General features: G+C 34.9%; 1 protein-coding gene across 4 annotated transcripts in view; it reads left to right on the top strand.

The window, feature by feature from the left end:
- Window positions 1-12,770, top strand: part of LCORL (ligand dependent nuclear receptor corepressor like) — a 137,786-nt gene that overhangs the window by 109,645 nt on the left and 15,371 nt on the right. For all 4 annotated transcript variants that reach the window (XM_082837572.1, XM_082837573.1, XM_082837574.1 and 1 more), the window contains one exon: window positions 1,082-1,333. In XM_082837572.1, the coding sequence (XP_082693698.1) occupies window positions 1,082-1,333 (252 nt within the window). The remainder of the gene's footprint in view (window positions 1-1,081; window positions 1,334-12,770) is intronic.

The following is a 12,770-nucleotide window of genomic DNA, read 5'->3' as shown; positions in this document are numbered from 1 at the left end:
AGAAGTATGGAGCCTAACCAAATACACTTAGTCATCCTTCCTAGTTCACCAATCATTCTGCCTCTGAAGGAGCAGAGTAAATAAAAGGATTGGGGTGAGGCCAGTAGTGTGTGTGTGAAAAAAGCCACCACCATCCAATATTAAAACTATTTATTACTTATTATATACTGTGTTTATAAGTGGTCTGTCTTTATTCCACACCTCTTACAAAATCGTTCAATTGTTTTTACCTCTTGTGCAGGTTTCAGGCAGAATTGTATATGACTGCTGTCCTTTATTTTGGTTGTAGCTGACCAACATGTTTTGGGACCAAGGACTGATTAAGACCCTCAGTAGTGGTACTACTGTTTTTATAGGGGAATCTTAGTAGATGTGCACTGAAATATTTAAGAGTGAAATCTCATAATTCTGCAATTTACTTTCCGGTAGCTCTGCAAACCAATAAAAGTAAAAAGAAGGTGAATGTGGCAGAATGCTAACAATTCTTGAATCTTGGTAGAGGCTGTCTGTGTCATTGTAGTGTTATTTTTTTCTTTCTGATTGAAATTTCTCAATATGAAAAATTGAAAAAAGAAAAAAATCCTTGATGATGACATTTAGGCTATATATGAAGTGCACATTTGACAGAATTGAAGAATTAATGGTAATAAATAGTTACAGAGTTTAGATATTTTCTTTAATAGTTAATGTGTATACCTACTCTATTAGGTTAAAACTTGCTTGGTTACTTATATATACAATTTATGTTCACATACTAAGTGTCTTAGTATCTTGTAGAATACATTTGAATTAAAACTCTGAAAATAAGCTGTCTGTTTTTATGTCTAGTTGTTTATATTTTAGTTTGGGACCAAAAATATTTATTTTTAAGAAACAATTAAAAATGCCAAGTTTGGGATTGATATATTCTCATAATACTAATTAAAGCAACAAGGTTTTTGTTGCTAAGTCCTAGAAACCATTTGCAATTATGGACCGAATCTGAGACTTGTGAAATCATTAATTTGTAATTAAGGTAAATTTAAACATAGGTATTTTGCATTCTCTTTTTTAATTCTTATTATATTTATTTCTTCCCTAGATCTTCCTCAGAACTGTGATCCTAACATTCCCCTAGTTGCTCAGGAATTAATGAAAAAGATGATACGTCAGTTTGCAATTGAGTATATTTCAAAAAGTGGTAAAATTCAAGAGAATAGAAATGGTTCAATTGGACCAAGTCTAATATGTAAGAGTATCCAAATGAATCAAGCAGAAAACTCCCTTCAGGAAGAGCAGGAAGGCCCCTTAGACCTCACTGTGAATCGAATGCAAGAACAAAATACTCAGCAAGGTAAGATTTGTGTGTATGTGTGTGGTGTGTGTGTGTATGTGTGTGTGTGACATATAATTTTATGTTTTAGTATTCTTAAATATATATAACCTTATATTCACAGAGAAATTTACTTCAGAAGTAATATTACTTGTAATTAACCTATGTAGTATGGACTAGAGAGAAGTGCTGAATTAGAGCTTTTGTATTACATTTGACTTTGTTTATAAAACTGGAAGTGAGAGTTTCTCTCAATGTTTTTTCACAGTAAAGTGTATGGTGAGAGAATTCTAGCAAGCAACCTAAAAGGAAAGTGTACAAATAAAAAGATATATATGATAAAAATGTATTTTTGTAATGTACAGCTGAGAACATTCATTAAGCACTTGCTGTTCAGTTTTTTGCACTTAGGTGAAAGATAAAAAGAAATAGATGACTTGTATTCAATTGTTTATGATGTAACTAGGGAAAGAGAAAAGTTAATGCATGGGATAAATATAATTAACTATATGGAGATACATTTTTCATAAGAAGCATGAATGATGAGGCGGTATTGGTCTTATCTAATTGTTAATTGAAGGAAGAGTTGTGATTCTCAGAGGAAAAGAAGGAAGACCTTAAAGTGCTTGTGGAGGATGCCAAACAAGTGTTTGCCTGGAGAAGAGAGAACAAATAGCTTTTGTTAATACAAGTTAAGGATAGTGTTGTCGGGCCTCAAAGCCAGAAAAAATGTCAGCATTAAGTTTGATTGCAGAAGGCAATGTGGTGTTGGAGACTGTAAAGAAGAGTACACTAGTCAGTGTTTAAAGAAGATAATCTTTTCACTGTGTAAGACATTAAAATTGAGAGAGGCTGAAATATGGAAATACTTTTCTCTTTTTGCTTCCCTAATTGTAGGTTGAGTTCATTTATGTAGTAAGATCTGAGAAATTTGAGATAATAATTAGGTAGGTTATAAGACAGAGAAAGAAATGTTGAAGATGATTTTGATGTAAGTCTTAAGGACAAAAATATATCAATACATTGAATTTTGGAAGTTAGAAAGCATGGGATTTTTAGAGTTTTTGTTTGTCTTGCTTTTCCATGTTTCATACCCTCTTACATCTCTTCTCCTTTGTGGGAGGCAGTTCAGTGTTCTAAAGAGACTAAAACATAGGCTTTGGTATCTGTGACAGACTTGTGGTTGAAATCCCAGCTCTGCTACTTAAGTTACATGAATAGTTAACTTTACCTATCAGAGCTTTAATTTCCTCATTTGTTACTTGGCAATAATAATAACAAACTCATTGGACCAATATGAAAGTTAAATATAAAGTAACCAACTCATAAAAGATACTCAGACATTAGTCTCTCCCTACTCTCTACCTCCTGTTCCCTACCACCACAGAAGAGAAGGCTTGGAAGTAACATGGTAGTTATCTGTAAATATTTGTATGGCTCTTCCACTAAAGTAGGACTGAACTTTCTCTGAATGGCCCAATGAGTAGAATTAGGATCGCTACCTAGAAGTTAGGTGGAAACAGATTTCAGGTCCATATAAGAAAGAATATTTCTAAAGATCAGACATTTTTTTTAAAGGGGAAAAGATTCCCTGGTTGCCTTATCATTAGAGGCATTCAAAAGCATCAGATGAGTGGTTGGAATAGATGACATTTTAAAAGTAAATTTCCAGTCCTTACATTCTGTGATTCTATGAATTTAAGTAATAAGGCAGACCCAAGTATATATAGAAAATAAGTAATGTAGTTACTTATTTAAATTATTTTGATGTTCTAGACAAAGTGCACAAATATATATGTTAACATTCTGAGGCTGAAAAGTCATTTAGTTTAGTGTGGCTTGTAGTGTATAAAGCAAGGGAGAGAATGGTAATAGGTGAGGCTAAAGAAATAGGTAGGGGTAAGATTGTGAGAAAGCCATGTAGGAAATATAAAGGATTTTGACTTTTCTTAGGGCCCTAGAAAGCTGCGAGGTTTCTTTAAGCAGAGAGTAACAAATCAGATTTTCTTTTATAAAACTATTCTGCCGTGGTATAGATTGGTAAGCTCTAACTTTGTCTACTTGCATACCAAATTTTTTTTAATGTAGCACATGTATGTGTGTATCTATACACACCAGTACCTTATATGTACTAATATTTCCACAAATTAAAATTTTTAAGGTTGAAATAAAGATGTTGTAAACAATTTTTAAATGTCTTGCTAATCGTGGTGACTTCACCCCCAGTATCTTATTACACAATGTAGACTTTGGAGCATTTCATTAGTAATAATACAAGGTATAAATCCTTATTTCAAATGGTTTCTTAAGAACTAAAAAAACTTTTGGACTGACTTCACTGTTCATACCTTATAGTATAATTAATAAAATGCTCATACTAGTAGTAGCAGGATTAGTTCTGCCTTTGTTTGTCTATTATTTGCTAGTGCTAACTTTTTTCACATTATTCTCACTGTAATTTTGCAACAATACTCGTTTAAGTCATTTGTTCATTTTGTGATTTATTTTATTCAGATTAGATGCTGTAATCTGTAAATCCAGTAGATAATCTAGCCATAAATAATGTAGATAATTTATGGATTGTCTGACCTATAAATCTATAAAATTATTAATCCCAAATGGTTTTACAGGTAACTTTATATAACCTTAAGGCAGTAGATAATTCTTATCTTTTACAGACTATTTTAAAGAATAGAAAAGAGAAATATTGATATAATCTTTATCAAAACAAGGCATAGATAGCAAAAGAAAGAAAATTTGCAAGCTAGTCTTATTTACAAACCTAGGTACAAAAATTCTAAACAAAATGTTGGCAAATTGAATATAGTGAATTATAAAAACATTATAAATGTTTTTATAAATTATAAATGTTTATAAACATTATAAATGTTTATATAAATTATGAATCATAAAAATATTATAAATCATCTGTGGGGAAGCACAGATGATTCTGCATTTGAGACACCTTTATGATTTTACACATTACAAAAAAAAAATCAGCCGTATCATCCTAATAGATACAGAAAAAATTTACAAAAGCTGACACATTTATTATAAAAAATGCTTATCACCCCAAGAATAGATGAGTACTTCTGCTATGAGGGACATCATAACCAAATGATTTAAAGTAACAGACATGATAAAAATTTTCAACATTTTATGAGACATCTTGACTCATGTAACGTGATGAGAAAAAAAGAAATATGAAAGTAAGCAATAATAAGTAATAGGTTATAAGGAAAGAATGAACAAAATTGTGGTTACTTACAAACAGTATGATTGTGTATATAGAAAATATGAAAGAATATCTATGTAAAGTTTTAGAACTGATGAAAGAGTTCAGAAAAGGTACTACTCACAAGATTAGTATGATAACATCCAATTAGAAAATCCAGTTTTTAAAAAATCTACAATAGCAACAAAAGCAGGAAAAACATTAAAACACCTAAGATTGAAGCTAATAAACTAAGACCTTATGGAGAACATTATAAAACTTTATTGAAGGTTATAAAAGAAGACTCCCAAAATGAGTGATTATATTTTAAATGAATGGGAAGACTCTAAAGATAGCAGTTCATCTTTAATGTACTTAATAATTCAATGTCATTCTAGTCAAAATTCGGATAGGGTTTATTGTGAAAAATGACTTGCCAATCATAAAATTTATGAGTAAAACTTAAAAGAGCCAAGAATTACCAAGTCAAGGTGGTGAGGGACTTCTCTAAAACATATCAAGACTTTGTATAATAATTCAAACAGGGTGCTATGGGCCATATACAAATCACTAGGACAGATTAGCAAGCTCAGAAGAGATGTCATTATAAATCACCAGGATGATGGCCTGTTCAGTAAATAGTTCCAGGGCAATTGCTTACCCACTTGGAGGGGGAAAAAAATGGATCCCTACCTTACACCGCTCACAAAAATAATTTTAGTTGGGTTAAAGGGCTAAATGTTAAAAGCAAAACTAAAAGTTAGAAAAGATAAAGGATTATATCTTAATGAATTTAAAATAAGGAAGAATTTCTTAAGATGCAGAAATAACAATCCATGCAATAATTGTGTAAATTTGTACTAAAATATAAAACTTAAGTGTTATAAACGTCACTGTGAAGAGAGTGAAAATTCAAGCCTCAAATTTGGAGACAGTATTTACAACTGATGTAACTAACAACCATTTAGCTAATCAAACAGAACTACAGCCAATGAGGAAAACATGACACCATAGAAAAATAGGCAAAAACAGTTATCAGAAGATTACAGAATAACCAAATAAGCAAAGTAAAAGATGCTCAAAAGAATATCCTGCTCAGCTTTCATCCCAATATAGGGTTCTTTTATTCTGTCATATAAAAGATGGTAATTCAACCTCTGATTGACAATAAGTACATGCAAAAAATCGTTGTTTGACAGCTCTGACAATTAAGCTCCTATCTCTGAAACATCCACCCTTCATTTTATATTTCTTCCATCTGCAGTAATTATTTTACTCAATAGTACTGTAAATATTTGTAGAAATTATTGTATCTCCAGACTTCTCTTTCCCATGCTAACCTTTAGGGTTTTGGGGTTTCTTTTCCATCTGCAACAATATGAGAAAATTTTTCCTTTTATTTATTATTAGTGCTGTAAATATTTGTTGAAACTATTTTGTCTGTCTAAACTTCTGTTTCCATGCTAATCTTTATATACCTTCTCTAATTGTTCTTCATAAATCAGTTTCCATACTTCTCATTTTCCTTGTCCTCTCTTCCACAAACTGTAGACTGACTTAAAATATTGTTGCCCTGAGAGATACATTCCTATTTGCCTCTCCATTGTACCTTCTAACCAGGTATTTCAAATATTAGAGAGATTTCTTTGTGCACTTTCATTTCTGCAGATTTGTATAAATACTCTGAGCCTCAGAAACTGGGAGAAAGTAAGTTATGAATTCTTTTGTCCTGGAGCAGTAGCTTAAAAAACAGGTAGAAATAACATTAGCATAACCAAAAATAATTTTTTTTCGATTTTAATCTGGGGCCAAAGTAAAAGCTTCTCCTGAATTCCAAAGTACAGGAAGAAATTTGCAATTTACGGACCTTTATCATTATCGTGACAACCATGAAGAATTTACCAGTTCTGTACAAAACAAGATCAAATGTGGGCAGAGATGAAAGAGCAGCACTTTACTGGCCTTGTTGGTGGTGTTGTCTACCATGAGGTCCAGTGAATATTCTGGTAGAATCTTCATTATAGTAAATTTCTCACTTCATTGTAATTGTTTCCGTGTTTATCTCCCCACTGTAATCAACCTTTGGGCGCAGGAACCTGTGTATTCACTTTTGTATCCCCAGGGCGTGTATGATATATGACATATTGGATTTACTGGATTAAAAATCTTCACTATTTTCAAGTGCTATTGACAGCTGAACTGAGAACTGATACTTGATCATTGGATTTATGGGTTTTTAGCAGTGAAATTTCTTATTTTAAACATATTGGATGGAAATTATCCTGAAATATCGTTATACTTTCTTAAACAACATATGGAACATTGTGTCATGATGAACATTAATTATTGCACTGACCTGTAATGTCTTGACATTTTTAGAATTATTCTCCCTTAAGCTAACTGGCAACAGATTAAGTTAAAAATACTTTTAAGAAATTATTATTTCACATTGCTCAGTAGGCTAAACTTTGGAAATCATGTCTCCTAGATTGAATAAGATTTTTTTAAAAAATAAATTATGTATGAGACATATAAACTAGGCTTCAGGTAAATTTTATATTTCATTGAATGAAATATATAAATTTCAGTGATATGTTTAATTGTTATTAAGTATCCTTTGTTGCTGCTGCTGCCATTCTAGTCTGGTTTCTTGGCTGAGATTAAGGTAGGTGACACTGTCAGCTGAGATGTTAAACTATAATTAAAAGAGCAATGTATCATTTTATGATATCACGTATTATAAACTACGCTGTTTATAAATGAAGTTTGTTGTTACTCTGTTAGGAAAATACTGAATAGTTTTGGTTTTTTTAAAATTTCAATTCAGAAGATATTTCCATATCTACTGATGAAGGCAATAAAATTATCCATCTTGTTTTTCTATGCTGAACTTTTGTTTTCCAAGGCTGAAGACATATGGAAGAACATGTTATGTTCCATGCTTGAGAAGATACCATATTTTAGTAAACCTGAAGAAAAAAATATATCTAAATGATTCATGTCCCTTCTGATCTAACCTTCTCTAACTCTAGGGATAGACGAAACAGGTGGTTTTTTAAAATTCCAAATCAAAGCCATATCACTCATCTGCTTAAAAACACTTAAAAACAAAACAAAACAAAACACACACACACACACACACACACACACTTTAATGGCTTTGAATTGTCCTTAGGATAAAGTGTAAAATCCTAAACTCACCAAGATCCAGATCCTACCTATCTATTCAGTCTCATCTTGCACCTTTCTTTAGTCTTCATATTGGTTTTCTCTGTTTCTTGAATGTCATATACCCTGGCTTCAGAACATTTGTACATGCTTTTGCCTCTCTGTAGAAGCCACTCTACCCCCTAACCACACCAATTTTTTCTAAATAAATTTTACTTGGTTTTTCTTCAGGTCTCCATTTAAACATCACTTCTCTAAGAAAAACCAACCCCCACACCTCCTAAATTGGATGCACACAGACATAACACATGCATTCTTACTAATTACCACCAAAATTGAGTTTCGGTCTCATATTTTCCCATAGCATCCTGTATTCTTTTGTAGCCTCATAACCCTTGTAATTGTTTCCACCATCTTATTTTGTGCTTTCTGTTTGTCTCATTTGTTAAGCTTTTTTCCCTCCTTTGTTATTTTCTTTTAGATTGCAGTTTTTCTTTGCTAATTTTGAAGTTATATACTCTACTGCTGTTCCGTTAGTGGTTTCCCTAGAAATTTTTTAATGCTCAGTTAACTCAGCAGTTAATGTAAGGAATTTTTCTTTTTTTTTTTTTTTCACTGCGTTGGGTCTTCATTGCTGCATACAAGCTTTCTCTAGTTGCGGCAAGCAGGGGCTACTCTTAGTAGTGTTGCGTGGGCTTCTCATTGCAGTGGCTTCTCTCATTGCTGAGCACAGGCTCTAGGCGCATGGGCTCAGTAGTTGTGGCACTCGGGCTCTAGAGCGCACGCTCAGTAGTTGTGGCGCGTGGGCTTAGTTGCTCCACGGCATGTGGGATCTTCCCGGACCAGGCATCGAACCCATGTCCCCTGCATTGGCAGGCAGATTCTTATCCACTGTGCGACCAGGGAAGTCCGGTAAGGAATATTTTAACTTCTTACCTGCCCTGACACGATAGCCATTTTATCAATGCTTTTGTTCTCTTTTTATGATATCACAATTAAAACATTGTAACTATTTTATATAATCAAGTTTTGTTTAGATTTACATACATGATTACCTTTTTCCTTTGCTCATTATTTGTTCTTATATCTCGAAGTGTCTTCTGGAATCAGAGATTCCTTTTTTTTTTTAACATCTTTATTGGAGTATAATTGCTTTACAATGGTGTGTTAGTTTCTGCTTTATAACAAAGTGATATATATATATATATATCTCCCCCCATATCCCCTCCCTCCCACCCTCCCTATCCCACCCCTCTAGGTGGTCACAAAGCACCAAGCCCATCTGCCTGTGCTATGCAACTGCTTCCCACCACCTATCTGTTTTACACTTGGTAGTATATATATGTCCATGCCACTCTCTCACTTCATCCCAGCTTACCCTTCCCCCTCCCCGTGTCCTCAAGTCCATTCTCTACGTCTGCATCTTTATTCCTGTCCTGCCCCTAGGTTCTTCAGAACCATTTTTTTTTTTTTTTTAGATTCCCTATATATGTGTTAGCATATGGTATTTGTTTTTCCCTTTCTGACTTCACTCTGTATGGCAGACTCTAGGTCCATCCATCTCACTACAAATAACTCAATTTCGTTTCTTTTTATGGCTGAGTAATATTCCATTGTATATATGTGCCACATATTTATCCATTCATCTGTCGATGGACACTTAGGTTGTTTCCATGTCCTGGCTATTGTAAATAGTGCTGCAATGAACATTGTGGTACATGACTCTTTGAATTATGGTTTTCTCAGGGTATACGCCCAGTAGTGGGATTGCTGGGTCATACGGTAGTTCTGTTTTTAGTTTTTTAAGGAACCTCCATACTGTTCTCTGTAGTGACTGTATCAGTTTACATTCCCATCAACAGTGTAGGAGGGTTCCCTTTTCTCCACACCCTCTCCAGCATTTATTGTTTGTAGATTTTTTGATGATGGCCATTCTGACCGGTATGAGTTGATACTTCATTGTAGTTTTGATTTGCATTTCTCTAATGATTAGTGATGTTGAGCATCCTTTCATGTGTTTGTTGGCAATCTATATCTTCTTCGGAGAACTGTCTATTTAGGCCTTCTACCCATTTTTGGTTTGAGTTGTTTTTTTGATATTGAGCCGCATGAGCTACTTGTATATTTTGGAGGTTAATCCTTTGTCAGTTGCTTCGTTTGCAGATATTTTCTCCCATTCTGAGGGTTGTCTTCTCGTCTTGTTTATGGTTTCCTTTGCTGCACAAAAGCTTTTGAGTTTCATTAGGTCCCATTTGTTTATTTTTGTTTTTATTTCCATTTCTCTAGGAGGTGGGTCGAAAGGATCTTGCTGTGATTTATGTCATAGAGTGTTCTGCCTATGTTTTCCTCTAAGAGTTTTTATAGAGTCTGGCCTTACATTTAGGTCCTTCATCCATTTTGAGTTTATTTTTGTGTATGGTGTTAGGGAGTGTTCTAATTTCGTTCTTTTACATGTAGCTGTCCGGTTTTCACAGCACCACTTATTGAAGAGGCTATCTTTTCTCGATTGTATGTTTTTGCCTCCTTTATCAAAAATAAGGTGACCATTTGTGCGTGGGTTTATCTCTGGGCTTTCTGTCCTGTTCCATTGATCTCTTTTTCTGTTTTTGTGCCAGTATCATACTGTCTTGATTACTGAAGCTTTGTAGTACAGTTTGAAGTCCAGGAGCCTGATTCCTCCAGCTCCGTTTTTCTTTCTCAAGATTGCTTTGGCTGTTCAGGGTCTTTTATGTTGCCATACAGATTGTGAAATTTTTTATTCTAGTTCTGTGAAAAATGCCATTGGTAGTTTGATAGGGATTGCACTGAATCTGTAGATTGCTTTGGGTAGTAGAGTCATTTTCACAGTGTTGATTCTTCCAATCCAAGAACATGGTACATCTTTCCATCTGTGTATCATCTTTAATTTCTTTCATCAGTGTCTTACAGTTTTCTGCATACAGTTCTTTTGTCTCCTTAGGTAGGTTTATTCCTAGATATTTTTTCCTTTTTGTTGCAGTGGTAAATGGGAGTGTTTCCTTAATTTCTCTTTCAGATTTTTCATCATTAGTGTATAGGAATGCCAGAGATTTCTGTGCATTAATTTTGTATCCTGCCACTTTACCAGATTCATTGATTAGCTCTAGTAGTTTACTGGTAGCATCTTTAGGATTCTCTATGGATAGTATGTCATCTGCAGACAGTGACAGCTTTACTTCTTCTTTTCCAGTTTGGATTCCTTTTATTTTTTTCTTCTCTGATTTCTGTGGCTAAAACTTCCAAAACTATGTTGAGTAATAGTGGTGAGAGTAGACAACCTTGTCTTGTTCCTGATTTTAGAGGAAATGCTTTCAGTTTTTCACCACTGAGAATGATGTTGGCTGTGGGTTTGTCATATATGGCCTTTATTATGTTGAGGTAAGTTCCCTCTATGCCTACTTTCTGCAGGGCTTTTATCATAAATTGGTGTTGAATTTTGTCAGAAGATTTTTCTGCATCTATTGAGATGATCATATGGGTTTTATTCTTCAATTTGTTAATATGGTGTATCACATTGATTGATTTTTGTATATTGAATAATCCTTGGATTCCTGGGATAAACCCCACTTGATCATGGTGTATGATCCTTTTAATATGCTGTTGGATTCTGTTTGCTAGTGTTTTGTTGAGAATTTTTGCATCTGTGTTCATCAGTGATATCGGCCTGTAGTTTTCTTTCTTTGTGACATCTTTTTCTGGTTTTGGTGTCAGGGTGATGGTGGTCTTGTAGAATGAGTTTGGGAGTGTTCCTCCCTCTGCTATGTTTTGGAAGAGTTTGAGAAGGATAGGTGTTAGCTCTTCTCTAAATGTTTGATAGAATTCACCTGTGAAGCCATCTGGTCCTGGGCTTTTGTTTGTTGGAAAATTTTTAATCACAGTCTCAATTTCAGTGCTTGTGATTGGCCTGTTTATATTTTCTATTTCTTCATGGTTGTCTTGGAAGGTTGTGCTTTTCTAAGAATTTGTCCATTTCTTCCAGGTTGTCCATTTTATTTCCCTTTCTCTTCTTTGTTCACACTGCTCCCGGGGTTCAGCTTTGGATTTGGGCCTGCCGCTGCGTGTTGGTTGCCTGAGCGCCTCTGTTCTTTACTCAGACAGGACAGGGTTAAAGTAGCAGCTGATTAGGGGGCTCTGGCTCACTCAGGCTGGGGGGAGGGAGGGGTATGGAATGCTGGGTGAGCCTGCGTTGTCGGCAGAGGCCAGCGTGATGTTGCAACAGCCTGAGGTGTGCCCTGTGTTCTCCTGGGAAATTGTCCCTGGATCATGGGACCTTGGCAGTGGTGGGCTGCACAGGCTCCAGAGATCCTTTTAATAAAGGTCTACTGGTCGTAAACCTTTGGGATTATTTTTCCAGTTTCTTATTCTTTTCTTTTAACCTTGATCTTCAAAGAGATTTTTTTTCTGGGTACACAAGTCTAAGCTGACAATTATTATTTTCTTAGCACTGCTACCATGATAGTGTCTTGGCTTCTATTTTTGCTATAACCACCCAACAAATCATCTTTTCTTTATAGGTAAACTTTTCACGCTTTTTGTTTAGCATCTCTCTCTCACTTTTCTCTCTGTGTTTTGTTTATGCTTTTTTGCAGGTTGTCCTGGATATGTGGGTATAGATTTATTTTTTTTTCTTTTTATTCATTTATTTATTTATTTATTGGCTGTATTGGGTCTTCATTGCTGCATGCGGGCTTTCTCTAGTTGCGGTGGGCGGGGGCTACTCTTCATTGCGGTGCACGGGCTTCTCATCATGGTGGCTTCTCTTTTTGCAGAGCACGGGCTCTAGGTGCGTGGGCTTCAGTAGTTGTGGCACGTGGGCTTAGTAGTTGTGGCTCATAGGCTCTAGAGTGCAGGCTCAGTAGTTGTGGCACATGGGCTTAGTTGCTCCGCGGCATGTGGGATCTTCCCAGACCAGGGCTCATACCCATGTCCCCTGTGGTAGCAGGCAGATTCTTTACCACTGTGCTGCCAGGGAAGTCCCGGGTGTAGATTTCTTTTCTTCATTCTGCTTGGAAGTCCTATCATTTCTAAAACCAAGGACAAATTTCTTTTATCACGTGA

This window comes from Leucopleurus acutus, assembly GCF_964270905.1.
Source record: "Leucopleurus acutus genome assembly, chromosome: 4".
Lineage (NCBI taxonomy): Eukaryota > Metazoa > Chordata > Mammalia > Artiodactyla > Delphinidae > Leucopleurus > Leucopleurus acutus.
The sequence above is the reverse complement of the archived record's forward strand: the minus strand, read 5'-3'. Positions and strand labels throughout refer to the sequence as shown.